Consider the following 18,900-nt stretch of genomic DNA (forward strand, 5'->3'; position numbering starts at 1 on the left):
GAGCCCAGCTGCGCCTAAATCATATCCAAACTACTTCTGCCAATTGGACCCTCTGCTAGGTAAAGCCAGGATGCAGGAAGCAGCTAAGCTGCCTGGATCAGGCTGGTTGGACTGTACTGTTAGCCAGGGGTGGTGGGTGTGGCTGGGGTCCTTTCTTCACAGTCCTTGAGGGTCCATACCCTGGAAAGCCCTTCAGGCAGGACCTTAACTCTGTTCTTCTCCTCAGAAGAGGTGATCCTCGCGGAGGACGAGACTGACTTGGAGCAGAGGCACCCTTTTGATGGTAACTGCTCTGAGCCCAGCATGAAGGCGGGTCCCAGGGGAGTGGGGTTGGCTGGAGCTGGGCACAGGTGACTGGTTCTAGAAGGTATAGTAGTCCAGGCCAGGAGGATATGAGGCTGGGCTGTGCAAGGTTTGAGTAATGGAAGAACGGGCCTCTGGGAGGAATTTCAGAACCTGGAGGCTGGGTGAGGGTGGGGGTAGACAGGGGGATTTGGTGGTGGCCGGTTCCATTCCTGCCTTCCCCTTTCCCCCTTTAACTGTGTGCCCAGCATTTTTTTTTCCCTTCTGTAAAGTGGACGTAATAGAGCTGGTGAGATGGCTCAGTGGATAAAGGCATCTGTGTCCAAGCTTTAATGGCCTGAGTTCCATCCCCAGAACCCACAAGGCAGAAGCGTGCACACACACACACACACACACACACACACACACACACACTCGTGATAATGAGGGAAGAGTTCCATCTCCTGGCTGGAGGTGCAGACTGGTAGCAGGGCACTTACATAAAGTCCTGGTTTCACCCTCAGCAATACCATGACAGCCACGAGAGAGAGAACATAGATGAGTGTCCACCCCACTGTCCCTGATGGAAATGGTCACTCCAACCAGCCAGATCCCCGCAGCTCAGCTGCTCCCTAGGTCCTGCCCTCCTTGCCAGTGTGTACAGTTCAGGGGAGCAGTAGAGGACAGGTGTGAGTCTGGTGCAGTGTCACAGGCGTGTGAATATGTCCTGCTATGGCGGGGAAGCCTGGAGAGATGGATCTTGTTAAGAGCTCTCGCCACACTTCCAGAGGACCCAGGTTCCTTTCCCAGCACTCACATCAAGTGACTCAGGACACCTGTCTCTCCAGTTCCAGAGGATCTGACCCTCTCTTCTGGCCATTCTTGTGCACTTGATTTCTTCTTAAATCTTTTCTTAAAAACCAACTATGTTGTGTAGCAACAAAAACAATTAGGAAAAAAAATTAAATAGCAAGATGACAAAAAGAAATCAAGAACCCTGGATCTTTTATTTAGGAGTAGAAAGTGATTCCCTGTGGGCATTCTAAGTCTCTGTTAGAGCGTATATCCGCTGGCAAGCCTTGGCATGGGACAGTTGTCCCGGCCCCAGCTAGTCCAGCACTTGTGTGTTAGGTGAACCTCCTGTCCCAGGACTTCTAGGAAGTGAACCCTGCTCTGAATTTTAAAATAGACCAGAGCCAGCATGGTGATGTGCACCTGTAATCTCAGCACTCCAGAGGCATAAGCGGGTGAATTCTGTGAGTTCCAGGCAGCCAGGGCTGCTACATAGTGAGACCCTATCTCAAAAAACAGATGGGACTGGAGAGATGCTTGGCAGTTAAGAGCACTGGCTGCTCTTCCAGAGGACCTGGGTTCAATTTCCAGCATCCACATAGTAGATCATTATAGACCTTCTATAACTCCAGTCCCGAGGAATCTGATGCCTTCTTCTGACCTCTGTGTGCACTGTACACATGTGCTGCACAGACATACATGCAGACAAAGCACCCCTGCACATACAATAATAATTGTTACTTAAATAATAATAACTGACTAGATTGACTACAGTGTTTCTAAGCCTGGGCTTTGGACTGAGGCTGGACAGTACTGGACTCTTGTCTGAAGCCCCTGCCTTCCCCAGTGGTGGTTTGCACATGAATACAGTGGGCATGCTGAGGACCAGGGGCATGGCAGTACGCTGTGTCTGCTGCCACCCTGGCATAAAAGGGTAATGCCATCTTCTCTCGCCATGTTTCCCTTGTTGGAGCTCTGCGGAGAGCTACCTTAAAGAAAAGCAAGACGGACCTGCTCAACCCTGAGGAGGCCGAAGACCAGCTGGCTGACATCGCGTCTGTGGGTGAGTGCACCTCTGCACCAGTCACTATCCGTCCCCCAGGAATGGAAGGCTGAGCCCTAGAGCTGGGCGGCTGGGTGTGCTAGTGTCCCGGAAGTTATGTTATGATGAAAATAGCATCCCTGGTGCTTTGGTTTTTTGGTTTTGTTTATCATACCTGGCTGGGTCCAGTCTCCTAATATTGTAATGTCTCAACTAAATGAACCCCATAAATAACTTTACTGTAGGCATAAGTCCAGACTTTACTCATTTACATCCAGCTCCAGCAGGCTCCTAGTTACCTTGGCTAAGTCCATTATGGCTGAGTGTCCATACTCTGAAATACTCTGCATAGCAGGGTGTGGTGACACACACCTTTGATGTCAGCACTTGGGAGGCAGAGGCGGCTGGATCTGTGAGTCAGAGGCCAGCTGGACTACACAGTGAGACCCTGTTTCAAAAACAAATAAACATAACAAAACAAAAACCTCCACATCCAAACTGTTTCAGACTCTGGGCATTTCCAGATTGGGAATATTTCCATATATATATATGAGTCGTGTCTTAGATGTGGGACCAAAGTCTAAACAGAACATTTATTTATTTCTCATACATAGAGACTAAAGGTAATTTTAGACTCCTTTAAAAATGCTTTTGTGGGCTGGAGAGATGGCTCAGAGGATAAGAGCACTGACTGCTCTTCTAGAGGTCCTGAGTTCAATTCACAACCATCTGTAATGAGATCTGGTGCCCTCTTCTGGCCTGCAGTCATATATGCTGTATACATAATAAATAAATCTAAAAAAAAAAATGCTTTTGTATGATCAGGTGTGGTGGTGCATGCATTTAATCCAAGGACATGATCTCTGTGACTTCCAGGATAACAAGAGTCACATGGTGTGTGTGACTCTCTAAAGAATAGTATAATAATAATAACAACAACAATTTTGTGGGCAGGCAAGATGGCTCAGCAGGTAAAGGTGTTGCCACAAAGCTTGATGACCTGCATTAGATGCCCAGTGGTGAAAGAGAGAACCGACTCCCACAAGAGGTCCTCCGACCTCCACCCTCACTGCACATTACACATAGACACACAGTAGATAAATCACACTATAGTTTGAACACGCAGTTCTGTACAGGAAACAATGTAGACGTTTACATCTTATTTATTATTTTGTTGTGTATGATGTATTGGGGAGGCCCCACATGCCACAGTGCTGATTTGGAGGTCACACAGGGCAGCTCTCTGGAGTTCCGAGTCTTGCCGGCGCCAACACGGACTTTCTCACACATGGTGTTGTATATAAGGTTGCATTGGTATGTTCATGTTAGGAATGTCAGTCTGGGGTCACTGGTCGCTGGGTTGGGATGGTGCTAGGTGCATACTGGGTTCAGCACAAGACAGAGGCAGAATATCCACCTACATGAAAGTTGCCACCCAATGGGAACACACAATAAAAAGAGATTTGGGGCTGAGGATGGCTCAGTCAGTGAAGTGCTTTCCTCAAAAGCACAAACACTTGAGTTCAACCCCAGAACCCACATCAAACCTGGACAGAGCAGAGCACTTGTAATCCAGCGCTGGTGACAGGGTGGCCAGCCAGTCTAACCAAATGACTGAGTCCAGGCCAGTGAGAGACTCACCTCAAGGGAGGTGACAGGGTTCTCAAGGATGCCACCTCAAGCTGTCCTCCAGCCTCCACACAAATGACCACCCACACAGACACAAACATGAACATGCAAATACACACACACACAAGCACAAGCACACACATTAGAACATAAACAAAGGGAGTTATAAGATGGATTGTCAGACAAAAGTGCTTGCTGCCAAGCTTGACCTGAGTTTGATCCTGTGTGGTAGGAAGGAACTGTCCTCTGACCTTCACATGTGGCACATGTGTGACCTCTTCCAAACAGTAATGCAATTTTTAAAAATTTAAAACACATACTAGGGAAGAATTCTATTCCAAAAGAATAATGGCACTGTAGAGGTGAAGCCCAGGCTTGGCCCACTCTGATGTGGCAGAGCATGGTCAAGAAAGGCTTCTCAGAGGAGATGACATTTGAGTTGAGAGCTGAAGGCTTGTGTTGAAAAGGAATCTCTTCAGCTGTACCACTGGCTGGTACGGTGGCCAAGCTTCATAGGCACTGGGGATGTCTGGGAGAGCAATGGAGGATTTGTGCACACACGCCCTCGAGTCTCACCCACATCACCATCTCCTCTCAGAACTCTCTGGTCCCTGAGGGTGGCTCCACCAGATGACACCACCTCCTTGCCAGTTCCTCTGATGTGGAACCCTGCTGTGCACATTCACAGTTACTCCCGACACCGAAGGGCGTGCTCCTGGGGATAATTACAGGATCAAAGATATGAATGGCTTCCCAGCTCCTAACTCCCTACACCATCCTCCACTTGAATAACAGGACGCTCATTCATGAACTTGTCCAGACACAGATTCTCACTGTTCCCCATCCTGGCCGTTCACATTCCCTCTCCCAGTTAAGTAGTTTTGTAATGCTGTTTTTAAAACGTGTTCTCAATTTCCGCCCAAACACACTTGATTTATAATGACTGTTGCTTCTGTTTCCATTTGTGGGCACACTTGGTGAAGTTTTAAAAACACAATTTTTTTGTGTATGCAGCCTATCAGTCCCAAATAAACACAAAGAGGCTTACTATTAATTACAGACCCCCTGCTCTACACTTCCTCTTCCCAGAATTCTGCTAGTCCGGTTGTCCCACCTATACTTCCTGCCTGGCTACTGGCCTATCAGTGTTTTATTAAACCAGTTCAAGTGACAAATCTTTACAGTGTACAAGAACGTTATCCCAGGGCACTAATGTCTGTTTTTGCTTCATGCATTCAGTCAATTGGCCTTAAGGACTCCTTCCTTCCTTCCTTCCTTCCTTCCTTCCTTCCTCCCTTCCTTCCTTCCTTCCTTCCTTCCTTTCTTTCTTTCTTTCTCTGTGATATCTGTGAGTTCTAGGCCAGCCTGGGCTACCTAGAGTTTCAGGCCAGCCAAAGCTACATAGTAAGACCTTGTCTCAAAAAAAAAAAAAAAAATGTGTGCATATACATATGTAGGCATACATGTCACCATACATGTGTGGAAGGCAGAAGATAACTTATGGAAGTAGGTCTGTCTTTCCATCATGTGGGTCCTAGAAATCAACCTCCAGTCATCAGACCTTATGAGAAGCACCTTTATCTGCTGAGCCATCTTTCAGGCCACACTCTCTGCTGTGTTCTATCTTAATAGGCAAGCATCTTGGTTGATGCTGCTATGTACGTGGGAGCCCAAGTTGAGACCTTGTGAATTAGAGAGGAGCCCACTCAGTGAGTTTCAGGTCTCATCCTTCGCTCTGATAGACATGAAAAAGTGATCCAACCCCATGCCAACAAGGATGAGGGGGAACAACACTCTTGGATGCTCGTGGTAGGAGCATAAATCTGTCATGTTCCTGGTTTACTCATGATATATCATTTGACATTACTTAACTATAGATCAGTTCCTTGACCTACTGTTCATGCAGCTTTTATTATTTGCTTGCTTTTGCAGAGCTGAGGGCACAGCCTGGTGAATGCCTTGGGAGCCCACCCTCCCACTCAGCTCCATCTCTGGCCCCTTCACCAACTGTCAGTTTTTCAGAAGTGACTTACTGTCTTGTGCAGGAGGCCCCAGTGGCTCTGGCAGGATGGCTTCTGTTTGAATAAATAAGAGCAAGGGCTGGAGCGGGGCTCACAGGGCGCTTGCTCAGAATGCACCAGGCACCACAAAACCAAACAAATTTAAAAGCCACTGAGGCTGGGAAATAGCTCAGGGGTAAAGCCTTGCCTTGAAAGTGTGAGGACCTGAGTTTGAATCTCAGAACCCACGGGAAGCCAGAGTTAGTAGCATGTGTCTGTAATTCTACAGTGAGGTAGGAGACGGGTGCACTCCTAGCTGCCAGTGAACAACAAAAAGACCCTGTTTCAGTGAGCATGGTGGCACACACCTCTAATACCAGCACTGGGGAAGCAGAGGCAGATGGATTTCTGTGAGTCTAGAACCACACCAGTGTATTTAGTGAGTTCCAGGCCAGCCAGGGCTACATAGTGAGACCCTGTCTCAGATAAACGACAAACAAAAGTCCTTCTCAAACAATGTGAAGGTGAGGATGGACACTCACAGTTGTTCTCCATATATGTACCATGTATACGAGTGCATACGCATTCATGTATGCTTCATACACTCACACACACAAAAAAAATTGTTTTAAGAAAAGCCAACGACTTTCCACTTTCTAAATGGACTCCAAACACAATCTGTGGCCTGATATTCTGTGGCAGGTTCCATCCAGGCAGTAAATCCGCCCAGCCACAAAGGAAGGGAGCCCATGCTAACCACTGGCTTCCTAGACTACCCAGAAGGGATAGCTGGTATCCCCCAACTCCAAGGAGGAAACTGTGGTTGTGGTTCTTCACTCGCCCAGTGTGCTGCCAACCAGCTGATGAGTAACCCATAGCAGGCTTGCTCACCACGGAGAAGCTGGCTGTGGGGCGGGAAGGGGACCGGAGCGGGGCCCTAGGGTACGAAATGTCTGTTACAAAGCAAGTGCCTTCGAGAGCTCCATTGTAAGATGTTGTCAGACTGTGTGGAGCAGTGTATTACATACTTTTAAGTGGCTGGAGGGCTGGGAGGATGCTCTGTGGCTAACATCCTGGCTAGGCTAGCAAGCCCAAGGACCTGAGTTTGATCCTCCAAGATCCATGCACAAAGAGTTGGGTGTGCTGGTACACACTAATAATCACTGCCTACAGAAGGTGGAGACAGGTGGATCCCTGACTCTGGCTAGCCAGTCTAATCTAACAGGCAAGTTCTAAACCTTATCTCAAAAAAAAAAAAAAAGTGAATGGTTCCCTAAGACCTCTGGCCTCCACATGCACACAGACGTAAGAATTCACAAACACGTAGCTGAGGTAATCAACTTGTAAGGAGGAGAGGCTGCTTTGGGCACATAGTTGCCGGGTTTCACAAGGAGAAGCACTCGCTGCTTGCATCATAGCAACAGGGAGCAGAGAGAGAAAGGTGGGCCAAACTCAGGGCAAGAACTCACGGCTGGAACTGATGCATGAGCCGTGGTGGAGTGCTGCTTCCTGGCTTGAGCCTCGGGCTTGCTCAGCCTGCTTCTTAATCCACCCTAGGACCACCTGCTCAGTGGTGGCGCCAACCCACACCAATCTCTTAAGAATATGTTCCCATGGACTTGCCTGCAGGCCGATCTTACGGAAGTATTGTCTCAATTAAGAGTCCCTCTACAAAAAACAAAAACAAACAAACAAAAAAAAAAAAACAACGTGTTTGGTTAAAAAAAAAGAGTCCCTCTACCCAGCTAGGTCAAGGTTTCTGTCTGGGCCCATCTCATGAAGTGCCCACCACCTCCCATACACTAGAGGCCGGAAGCACACAGTACCGCACACAGTAACTGGCTCAGCTAGCCACGCCTCAGCGTGGACATGCTTCAGAACCACCTGCAGAGGCTGCAGATGCTCACTACCCTTGTGAGACTGGTTCCATTCCCAGCATGCGCACAGGGAAGCTCACAACAGCCTGTAACTCCAGGGTATCTGACATCCTCTGCTGGCCTGCTTGGATGGGCGCGCGCGCACACACACACACACACAAACCATAGTAAATAATAATAATAATAATAATAATTTAAAAATCCAGTTATGCAATCCACCATAATTATCTTCAATTTGTGTCTACTTGTATAAAATGTAGTTATTTTTATAAAACAATTAATTTTAAAAGGTGAGAGCCATGACTCAGTGTTCACCTACTGTGTGTGCCTACTGTGCGCAAGGCCCTGAGTTCCATTCTTGGCACTATCAAAAAAGGAAAGAAAATAGAGCATGAGAGGAGAGGGAAGCCTCTGCAGGGAGAGATCTCCAGTCACCCTGGAGAGATGCTCAAGACTTAATGCACCTGAGTTCAGTTCCCACACCCACATCAGGTAGCTCATGTCCACCAGTAACTCTAACCCCTTCTTCTGGCCACATGAGCATCTGTATACACATCACACACACACACACACACACACACACACACACACACACACACACACACACCATGTGAAAATAAATACTTAAAAACAGTTATTACATTCCCTTTAAAGTTTGGTGTATGTGGTGTGTATATCATGTGTGTAGGTGTGTGCACCCTGCCTGCGTGTAGAGGCCAGAGGGGGATACCAGGTCCTGTCCTATCACTGACTTATTCATGTCTGTGTGGGTGGACATTTGTGTGGAGGCCGGAGGTCAGCCTGAGGCGGCATCCTCAGGAGCCCTGCCCCCTCCTTTGAGATCAGGTCTCTCGCTGGCCTGGTCAGCGATTAGGTCAGACTGGCTGGCCCGTGAGTCTCCTGGCACCAGCGCTGGACTGCAAGTGTCCGGCTTTGATGTTGGCTCTGGCGTTGAACTCAGTAGGTCTTTATGGTTTGGGAACAAGCGCTTACGACTGAGCCCTTAGTCCCACATCTCTGCTTAATGTGTAGTCTCCTTGAGTGGCAATTTCACATGGGCGGGAACTCTGCCCGTCTGGTCCCCAACTCAGTGCCTAATAAGAGCAGGGCCCATGAATAGTTCCCCGGTGACCCTCAACTGAGTGATCCTAATCTGAGCATCTAAAATGCACCAAGCTCCAAACAGCCACACCATGCCACAGTGGGAAGCCCATGTTGATCACTTGGGAACCAGCATCCTGTCACCCTCCTCCTGGAGGCCTTTGGAGCATTAGCTCCCACAGGGTACTTAGAGCGTAGAACCCTGCTCCATCGTGTCCTCTGACGTGACCTCCTATCGATAGGCTTCCTCACCGAGGTCATCCAGAGTCTCACCTTCTTCATACTTTTCCCTGGCAGGGTCTCCCTTTGCCAGAGCCAGCATTAAAAGTGCCAAGCTGGAGAACTCAACTTTTTTTCACAAAAAGGAGAGAAGGATGCGTTTCTACATCCGCCGCATGGTCAAAACTCAGGCCTTCTACTGGACCGTGCTCAGTCTGGTAGCCCTCAACACGCTGTGCGTCGCCATCGTCCACTACAACCAGCCCGAGTGGCTCTCCGACTTCCTCTGTGAGTGCTGCCCTCGTCCACCCGATCCCTGCCGGCCTATGCTCCTCCTCTGGCCTTTCCCCAACCAGCCCTGCCTGGGGTCCTTCTGCAGCCGGAAAGGGCCCCACAGCTGCTACCACAAGTGGAGTTGCATTAGACTGGTGTTAGGAGACCTGAGGCATCTGAGCAAAGACAAAAGAGTCTTGCCAGTGACCGCCACTGCCCCTCTGTCATCCTTCAGACAGTGACCACCACTGCCCCTCTGTCATCCTTCAGACAGTGACCGCCACTGCCCCTCTGTCATCCTTCAGACAGTGACCGCTCTGCCCCTCTGTCATCCTTCAGACAGTGACCGCTCTGCCCCTCTGTCATCCTTCAGACAGTGACCGCTCTGCCCCTCTGTCATCCTTCAGACAGTGACCGCTCTGCCCCTCTGTCATCCTTCAGACAGTGACCGCTCTGCCCCTCTGTCATCCTGTAGACAGTGACCGCTCTGCCCCTCTGTCATCCTGTAGACAGTGACCGCTCTGCCCCTTTGTCATCCTGTAGACAGTGACCGCTCTGCCCCTTTGTCATCCTGTAGACAGTGACCACTCTGCCCCATTGCCATCCTGTAGACAGTGACCGCTCCCCTGTCATCTCTCCTGTGGACAGTGACCGCTCTGCCCCTCTGCCGTCCTTCAGACAGTGACCGCTCTGCCCCTCTGTCATCCTTCAGACAGTGACTGCTCTGCCCCTCTGCCGTCCTGTGGACAGTGACCGCTCTGCCCCTCTGCCGTCCTTCAGACAGTGACCGCTCTGCCCCTCTGCCGTCCTGTGGACAGTGACCGCTCTGCCCCTCTGCTGTCCTGTGGACAGTGACCGCTCTGCCCCTCTGCTGTCCTGTGGACAGTGACTACTCTGCCCCTCTGCTCCCTCCCTCTTCTTCAAAGTATTAGAGGTAGAATTTGCTCATAGAAGGCAGGGGCTGTATCACTGAGCCACGCCCACAGCCCCACACTGGGGGATTCTAGGCCCCTGCCTCCCACCCCATCTTTGTTCAATCTTCTCTCTTCCTATTCCTTTTGCCTCCCATCTGTCTGGGGTGGGACCTTTATAACAAATGGGAACATGTCTTAGCTCCTCAGGGGATACCAAGACCCTCAAGGTTATGTCCTCTGGACTCTACCCACTTCAAGATTTGCCTAAACTGAGCATGGGCACTGGAAGGCAGGAGCCCCCAGGAACTGGAAAGACTCTAAGGATAATCAGCAGAGAGAATGTGAGGCTGGCAAGGGTATGGATGGCCTGGCTCTCCCCTGGAGGCCCTTGCGAACTACTAAATCTTTCGTGCCTACAGGCTGCTCCCCCTCCCCAAGCTGTTAGCTTTCGGACCTGTTTGCTGCCCTTGCTCAACAGTAGCCTAGGACAGCTATTCGGGATGGCCATGCCTTTGAGGTAGAAAGACCTAAATTCTAGTCCAGAGGACTGTTTGCTTGAACCTTTGTGGTCCCCAGGCCTGCTGACCCCACAGGACACCCCAAGGGGACTGTCCTTCCTCTGTGCCTGACCTGCTTCCAAGCTGCATGCTTGCATCTGGTCCCTCGGGAGCCCTGAAAATGAGGGCTTTCTCGTTACGACCTCCTCGCACACTATTTTTACTCACCTCGTTTCCTCCACTAATCATCCTGCAGTCTGTCCTGGTTAAGGAGACAGGGGATTAGAACTTCCTGCCTGGGGGGGGGGGTGGTTTAGTGTCTGTAGACATTTTTTAGTTAGCCCCATTCTCCAGTTAATGAAAAAAGAGACAGAAAGGTGAAGGAACTTTTCCCAGGACACACAACTTGTAAGGGGGAAGCCAGGATTATGGATGCAGGCAGTTGTGCTCCTAAGTCCAAACTGTGTTTGATGATGGAGTCCTACCCCCTAGGCAGATCCGGACTAGCGTCCATTGATCAGAGGTCTTCAGTCCTAAGGCATTCTGTAACAAAGAATGAAACAATGTGACTGTAAGATGTAGCTCAGTTTCAGAGAAATCCAGACCAGAGCAAGTGAGCACCCTTGGAATCAATGAAATGTGCATCTGGTCTCAGGATCTCTCTGTACCTGGTAGAGGGTGGGTTCTCCTGGACCCTCCAATGCTCTGGTGTTGTGTGCTACTAGCTCCTGTGTTCCCATAGTAACCAGGGAGCAAGCATCTCCGAGATGTCTGTCCTCAACAGAGCCGCCCCTGCTGGGCCTCAGAGGGACCAGATGTCATAGGCAGATCTGCTTCCCTAGCTGCTCTGTCCCAGACACCCAGGGGTTTCTCCTCAAAACAAGAAGCTTCAGAGAATCCTACAAGTCAAGGGAAGTTGTGACAAGGAATGGCAGGGTGGGGCTGGGGTAATCAGTTCAAAGCACCTCTTCAAAGCAGGGCCTGGCTAGGGTCAGTCAATCCACGCTGTAACAAAACAGCTGAGGCAATATCCTTCACCCAGCTCTCCTCATCAGGGTGAAAACTGAGAAACTGAGGCTCGTGGAAAGAATCCTCGTATAGCTATCATTGGCCATGATACATAGAGTAGCATCTCTACCTCCCTGCCTGCCAGGGAGACACAGGAGAAAATGCAGAGGCAAGAGGTCTCCCCCATGGCCTAATCTACACCTCCTTCTTTTCCTTCCAGACTATGCAGAATTCATTTTCTTAGGACTCTTTATGTCCGAAATGTTTATAAAAATGTACGGGCTCGGGACACGGCCTTACTTCCACTCCTCCTTCAACTGCTTTGACTGTGGGGTGAGTGCTGCGGGCTCTCGGCCTCCTAACGGCTGACTCCTGGGGACTTCACGCGAGAGCAGAGGGAGCCGGGTGTGGCTCAGTCCTAGACCTGAGTCTGAGACAGAACTGTGAGTCAGCGGGGGAGGGGTAACCTGGGCTCCCTAGTGAGACTCTGAAACAAAGGTGGAAGGAGGCGGCCAGCACCTCCGGACACAAGGTGAGTGGAGAGGAAGGTCCCGAGGACACAGCTGCTGTCACCTGTCAGGGACAGTCCAGGCTGACTTGGGAGAGTAGAAGTGAGGAGCCAGCAGCTATGCTGTGAGCATGGCAACAGTGGAACTAATTTCTATCTTAAAAACTCAAGGCAGCCGGGCGGTGGTGGCGCACACCTTCAATCCCAGCACTCGGGAGGCAGAGGCAGGCGGATCTCTGAGTCTGAGGCCAGCCTGGGCTGCAGAATGAGTTCCAGGACAGCCAGAGCTGCACAGAGAAACCCTGTCTCTAAAAACTCAAGGCCAGACATGGTAGCAGGCACCTTTAATCCCAGCACTTGAGAGGTAGAGAATCTGTCTACCTCAAGATGAAAAGTTCAAGACCAGCCTGACTATATAATTCAAGATTAATGTGTGCATCATAGTTCAAACTTGTGCTACATAATGAGTTCAAGGCCAATTTGGACTACATGACACTTGGTTTAAAAAAAAAAAAAAAACTTGAAAAAAAAAATAAAAAGTCTTGGGCCAGCAAGATGGCTCAGTGGGTAAAGGTGCTTGCTGCCAGGCCTGCTGACCTGAGTTCAATCCCAGGACCCACATGGCACAAGAAAAGTACCAACTCCTGCAAGTTGTCCTCTGCCCTCTATGTGAAGATTGTGGCAACACACTCAATCATATTCACAATAACAATAAATAATTTAAAATAAATATAAATTACTAGAAAGACAGGAGAAAAAACCAGACATCAAAGATTATATCAGCCAGGCGGTGGTGGAGCACACCTATACACCCAGGACTTGGGAGGCAGAGGCAGGCAGATCTCTGTGAGTTCAAGGCCAGCCTGGTGTACAGGGCAAGACCCAGAACAGGCACCAAACTACACAGAGAAATCCTCTCTCAAAAAACAAACAAACAAACGAACAACCGTTACATATCACCTGATTCCATTTCTATGAAAAGGCCAAGGAGGCAGATCCAAAAACAGGAAGCAAGTCAGATCATCAGCCCTGGGACTCAGGAGGGGAAGGGTGGGGTGGGGCATCTCTGAGGCTGCAGGTTGACCTGGAGTAGTGCAGACAGTAGGTGTTTGTGGATGCCTCTGAGCTGTGCACCCAGAGGGCTAATTTTGTAGTGTGTGAGTTTCGTGTGTGTGTGTGTGTGTGTGTGTGTGTGTGTGTGTGTGTGTGTGTGTGAGAGAGAGAGAGAGAGAGAGAGAGAGAGAGAGAGAGAGAGAGAGAGAAACAGTGTTTCTCTCTGTAGCCCAGGCTGGCCTCCAACTCCCAGTGATCCTCCTGCCTCAGCCTCCCAAGTGCTGGGATAGCAAGCATATAGACATATGTGACCGTTTAATAAATAAAAACACAGAGGTGAGAGATGAGTTTTGGACCCACCATCTCTTAGTCACTTTGACAAAATACCTGCTGGATGCCCAGGCATGGTGGAACACACCTTTAATCCCAGCACTTGGAGGCAGAGGTAGATGGATCTGAGTTGGAGGCCAGCCTGGTCTACAGAGTGAGCTTCAAGACAGCCCAGAGAACTAAAACAAAAACAAAACCTGACAGAAACAACCTAAAGAGGAGGGATTTTGACCCCCAGTGACAGGCATCCTCCAGCCAGGCCCCACCTCTTAACAGCTTCACAGCCTTCCAGTAAGCCTAACCCTGAGTCTGTGGGGACAGTTCCCTGCGGGATGAACCTGATTCAGGCCCTGGGAATGGGTGGGAGCCCTGAGGCCAGCCGTAACCTTGAGACTGGGGTCTCTATTGTAGGTCATCATTGGGAGCATCTTTGAAGTCATCTGGGCCGTCATAAAACCTGGCACATCTTTTGGAATCAGTGTGTTACGAGCTCTCAGGTTATTGCGTATTTTCAAAGTCACAAAGTAAGTTTTGAGGTTTCTTAGCGCTCTGATGAGGGGGTGAGGAGGATACCCTGCCCAGCGTGCGTGTCCCTGGTCTGATCCCCACCATGGCTTCTGTTGGCAGGTACTGGGCATCTCTCAGAAACCTGGTTGTCTCTCTTCTCAACTCCATGAAGTCCATCATAAGTCTGCTGTTCCTCCTCTTCCTGTTCATCGTTGTCTTTGCCCTCTTGGGGATGCAGCTGTTCGGTGGCCAGTGAGTACTGCCTGACATCTTGGACCTCTCACCCGGACTCCTACTCAGCTTCCATGACACGCCCACCACAACCCGGCCCCTTCAAGCTGACCTCCATCCTGGGACTTGCCCTCAGGACACGAATAGTCATCTAGGGCAGTGGACTTCTGGGTACCAAACACAGTATCTTCCTGGGGAACAGAGATACTCTAGATGTTACCATGGAAACCAGAAGCTGAACCAAGCCTCAGAGCAGGAGGGCTAACATCCAGTATCTTTGCTGTCCACAGGTTTAATTTTGATGAAGGGACTCCTCCCACAAACTTCGACACTTTCCCAGCAGCAATAATGACTGTGTTTCAGGTATGAACTTCCTCAGCTCTGATGCAGGCCCTAACACAGGACGAGGGGTGCCCAGGAGCATCCCTGAATTCCTTTATTTCTTCTCTTTTCCCACTGTTTTGGTATGCTTGTTTTTATTGTTGCTGGAGATGTAGCTCAGTATTAGAGCATTTATTTAACATATATGAGGCCCTGCATTCCAGTCTAAGTACAGACACACACACACACACACACACACACACACACACACACACACACACGCCTGCAGGAGAGAGGATAGCTTGTCACTTGTACATCCCAAGACAGTATAGGATGCCCTACAGGAGGACCACATAGGAAAGCATCAGGGCCAGCTGGGATACCAAAGAGCCTTGCTTGTACTTTTCACGAAAAGCACGTAAAGCGGAGCATCTGCCCCCTGCTGTGGTGACTGGAGGACTCTGACAGAGTTGTCAGGGTAAGCTGTTCTATATCAGAGCAATGGCCAAATTCTTCCCTATCTCTAGGAATTGGCTTCACCGGGAAAAACCCTCCCTCCAGGGTCTGCAGGGCTCTAGCTACTTCAGTATCAGAAGAAGCCAGTAAAGCTAGCTGGGCATGATGTACGCTGGGCTGTGTCAGCCCGGGACTTGAGGCTGGGGCAAGAAGATCCTAGGAGTTGGTCATCTTCAGTGCATCATGAGCTTGGGGTCAGCCTGGGCTATGTAAAACACAGCTGAAAAAAGAGAGGAGGAAGGAAGGGGGAGAAGGGCGGAAAGGAAAGAGAACCAGGGCAGTGGCACACGTCTGTAATTATGGTACTTCAGAGGCTGAGCCTGGAAGAGCTCCAGTTCAAAGCCAGGCTGTGAGACCCCGCGCAAAACAAAAAGGGAAAGGCCTGATTAATACATCTGCCTATCTTGGAAGCAAGGGTCTCCACATTTTCCAGGATTAAGGAGGCTTTCGTCCTCTTGGGGCACCTACATTGAGGCTTGGGAACTGGCTGATCAGAGATCAGAATTACTCAAATTTATTTTTTTCTTTGGGAGAGAAAGGAAGTATATAGAAAACATGGCCTCCATCCTTCCTTTTCTTAAAGAGGCTGCAAGGTGGACTTGAGAGAGGACAGCTATGAAGCAATGTCCTGAGCCAGAGAACGCATGATTGACAGATCAAGCTCCAAGGGGGATGCAGCTCCCCAGGGACACAGGGCGTTGTCTTCAGACACTGCTGGTGGTCATAACTAGCTGGGTGGGCAAATGACATTGGCATCTGGTAGCCAGAGGCCAGGGATATTTAACAGGGGCAGGGCACAGGTTGCTCCTCCCAGAAGATGACCTACCCCCTGACCAACAGTGCCAGGAACATTCCTGGCCACAGCAGAGGAACATTCTAGAATTTTTCCTATTTCCTTCATCCTCAGGAGACTATGGAAAGAAGGAAGGAAACTGGAGTGTTTTCTTCTTTTTAAAGGACACAAGGGCTGGGTCTGGTGATGTATTTGGGAAGCAGAAGTAGGTGGATCTCTTGTCAGTTTGAGGCCAGCCTGGTCTATATAGTGAGATCCTGATGGGGGGGGGGGTCCATGGACCAGTGAGATGCCTCAGTGGGCAAAGGTGTTTGTTGTGAAGCCTGACAAGTTGCATTTGATCTCTGGGACTCACACAGTAAGGAGAGAACTGACTTCTACATGCTGTCTTCTGACCTCCACACTAGCACTATGGCATGTGTGTCAGTGTACACACACATGTACACACAATAAATAAATATATAAATGTCATTCAAGTTTGAAGACAGCCTAGGTCATATAGAGAGACTGTCAAGGGAAAAGGAAGGGAGGGAGGGAAGGAGGGAGGGAGGGAGGAAGGAAGGAAGGAAGGAAGGAAAGAAGGAAGGAGAGAAGGAAGGAAGGAAGGAAGGAAGGAAGGAAGGAAGGAAGGAAGGAAGGAAGGAAGGAAAGAAGGAAGGAGAGAAAAGAAAGAAAGAAGAAAAATGGGCGGTTAATAGCATGTACTGCTCAGAGGGCCTGAGTTCAGTTCCCAGCACCCATGTCAGTGGCTCACAACCACCTGTAAGTCCAGCTCCAAGGGATCTGATGCCCTCTTCTGGCCTCTGAGGACATCTATACTCATGCTCAAACCCACACACAGACACACACACACAGACACACACACACACACACACACAGACACACACACACAATTAAAAATAAAATGTCTTTTAAAAACAGAGAGAGGCTAGGCAGTGGTGGTGCACGCCTTTAGTCCCAGCACTCGGCAGGCAGAGGCAGGCGGATCTCTGTGAGTTCAAGGCCAGCCTGGTCTACAGAGCGAGTTCCAGGAAAGGTGCAAAGCTACACAGAGAAACCCTATCTCGAAAAACAAACAAACAAATTAATTAATTAGATTAAAATGGAAACAAAAACAGAGAGAGAAGACTTTTTAAAGGCTATGGGATGATTATATATCAGGGCGGGGATTGTGCCACAGCAGAGTGCTGACGTGGTGTGCATGGCCCGGGGCTCAGTACCACAAACACAGCAGCATGTAAGATGTGGCTGCACCGCTGCCCCTTCCTGCCCTCTGCTCTGCAGCTTGGGAGCTCCTCCACTTCCCTCCCCAGCTTCCCTCCCCGGCCTCTGCTTGGCTAGTCCATCCTCTAGGTCAACTTTTTCAGCCTCTCTGAGTGAGATTACATCTGTCTTCCTGTGCTGAGCTTTCGTGAACTCACATCACACAATCTTTTAAAGCACTTGAGCCCTGCTCAAATATCTTTCTGGAGCCAGGCATGATGGCACTGTCACCTCAGCACTGGGGGACGGGGGAGCAGGAGGATCAGGTGTTCAAAGTCATCCTCAGTTACTTGGGCAATGTGAGGGCAACTAGCTACAAAACCCTGCCTTCACACACACACACACACACACACACACACACACACACACACACACATACACACAAGAAAGCCTGGTATCCCCTCCGCCTCCTCCATGCTCATCAGAGGGATGGCCGCCTTCTGCCCCAACAGTTCACTCCCAGTGTGTGACATGACTTTGCACACTGTCACAGGCGCAGTCCTGGGTGAATAAACACCTTAGCTCCCCGGCCTCACAAACCTGAACCCCAGCTGTCCACAGTGGAATCTTGCTCCATAAATTACCCCTTTTTTGTGACAGGGTCTCATGTAGCCCAGGCTAGCCTTGTGCTAGCTGTATAGCTAAGGCTGCCTTTGAACTCCTCATCTTCATACATGCTAGGCAAGTGCTCTGTCACTGAGCTACAACATCCCCAGGCCCCCCCTCCTCTTTTTTTTCTTTTTAATGCTAGCAGGAATCCCACATCATATAGGCTCCACCCTCATGACCCCATGTCACCCTAGTTACTTCTCACAGGTCCAATAACCATGCCAAATGACGAGCTAGGTAAGGATTCTGCCACTGAGCTACATCCCCAGGACCCCGACTTTTAAAATTGTTGTTTGTTTGTTTGTGTGTTTGTTTGAGACAGCATCTTGCTAAATTGCCAAATACCAAGTCCCTGGGAGCTGAGCTGTTACCCTGACCCCTCAGCCCAGCACAAACATTGAATTCCATCAGAGAAGACAGGATCACAGCAAGCTAAGAGATACCCAAGTCCCCATTTCCCACAGCCAAGCTGAGCAGCCCCAGTCACAGGCACCAAGATGGGAGTTGACACGGGGTCAGTGAAGACCCCGGCTGGGGTCGGAATGGTGGATCATGGCCACAGCTGTGGCTCCAGTGAGCTGAGAGGGTTGGCTGTGTGTTTTGTCCCTGTCTTTCAGATCCTGACAGGCGAGGATTGGAACGAGGTCATGTACGATGGGATCAAGTCTCAGGGGGGCGTGCAGGGCGGCATGGTGTTCTCCATCTACTTCATCGTGCTCACCCTCTTCGGGAACTGTATCCTTTATGGAGACCAAGGACAGACTGGATGTGGGTGGAGGAGGAGGGACCCAGATGCCCAGGCTCTGGGTGGCTCTTCCGTCGCTGCTTTCCCTGACTTGACACACAGACACCCTGCTGAATGTATTCTTGGCTATCGCAGTGGACAATCTGGCCAATGCCCAGGAGCTCACCAAGGTGGAGGGCACAGTAACCACCTGCTCGTGGCAGATCATGACAGCAGGGGTTGGAGGGATGTGGGGCGGGGTCAGGGGTGGGGATGGGAGCACTGGGCGCCTCTTCTGGAGCCCTGCCATCCGTGAACAAGCCAGTTTTCAGCCCAGAGGGGAAGGGGATATCAAGGCAGCTACTGAGGACAGATAGCCAGCTGCACCCAAAGGCTTGAGGAATGAGGAGT

General features: G+C 50.0%; 1 protein-coding gene across 17 annotated transcripts in view; it reads left to right on the forward strand.

Annotated features, from left to right (window-relative positions):
- Window positions 1-18,900, forward strand: part of Cacna1a (calcium voltage-gated channel subunit alpha1 A) — a 300,508-nt gene that overhangs the window by 190,139 nt on the left and 91,469 nt on the right. For 11 of the 17 annotated variants that reach the window (XM_036186919.1, XM_036186915.1, XM_036186917.1 and 8 more), the window contains 9 exons: window positions 227-283; window positions 2,042-2,137; window positions 9,021-9,230; window positions 11,855-11,967; window positions 13,937-14,049; window positions 14,153-14,284; window positions 14,554-14,626; window positions 18,383-18,500; window positions 18,613-18,680. In XM_036186919.1, coding sequence (XP_036042812.1) covers window positions 227-283; window positions 2,042-2,137; window positions 9,021-9,230; window positions 11,855-11,967; window positions 13,937-14,049; window positions 14,153-14,284; window positions 14,554-14,626; window positions 18,383-18,500; window positions 18,613-18,680 — 980 coding nt within the window. The remainder of the gene's footprint in view (window positions 1-226; window positions 284-2,041; window positions 2,138-9,020; window positions 9,231-11,854; window positions 11,968-13,936; window positions 14,050-14,152; window positions 14,285-14,553; window positions 14,627-18,382; window positions 18,501-18,612; window positions 18,681-18,900) is intronic. The other 6 variants (XM_036186905.1, XM_036186911.1, XM_036186912.1 and 3 more) reach the window with 3 other exon arrangements.

This window comes from Onychomys torridus, chromosome 5, assembly GCF_903995425.1.
Source record: "Onychomys torridus chromosome 5, mOncTor1.1, whole genome shotgun sequence".
In the NCBI taxonomy this organism is placed as follows: Eukaryota; Metazoa; Chordata; class Mammalia; order Rodentia; family Cricetidae; genus Onychomys; species Onychomys torridus.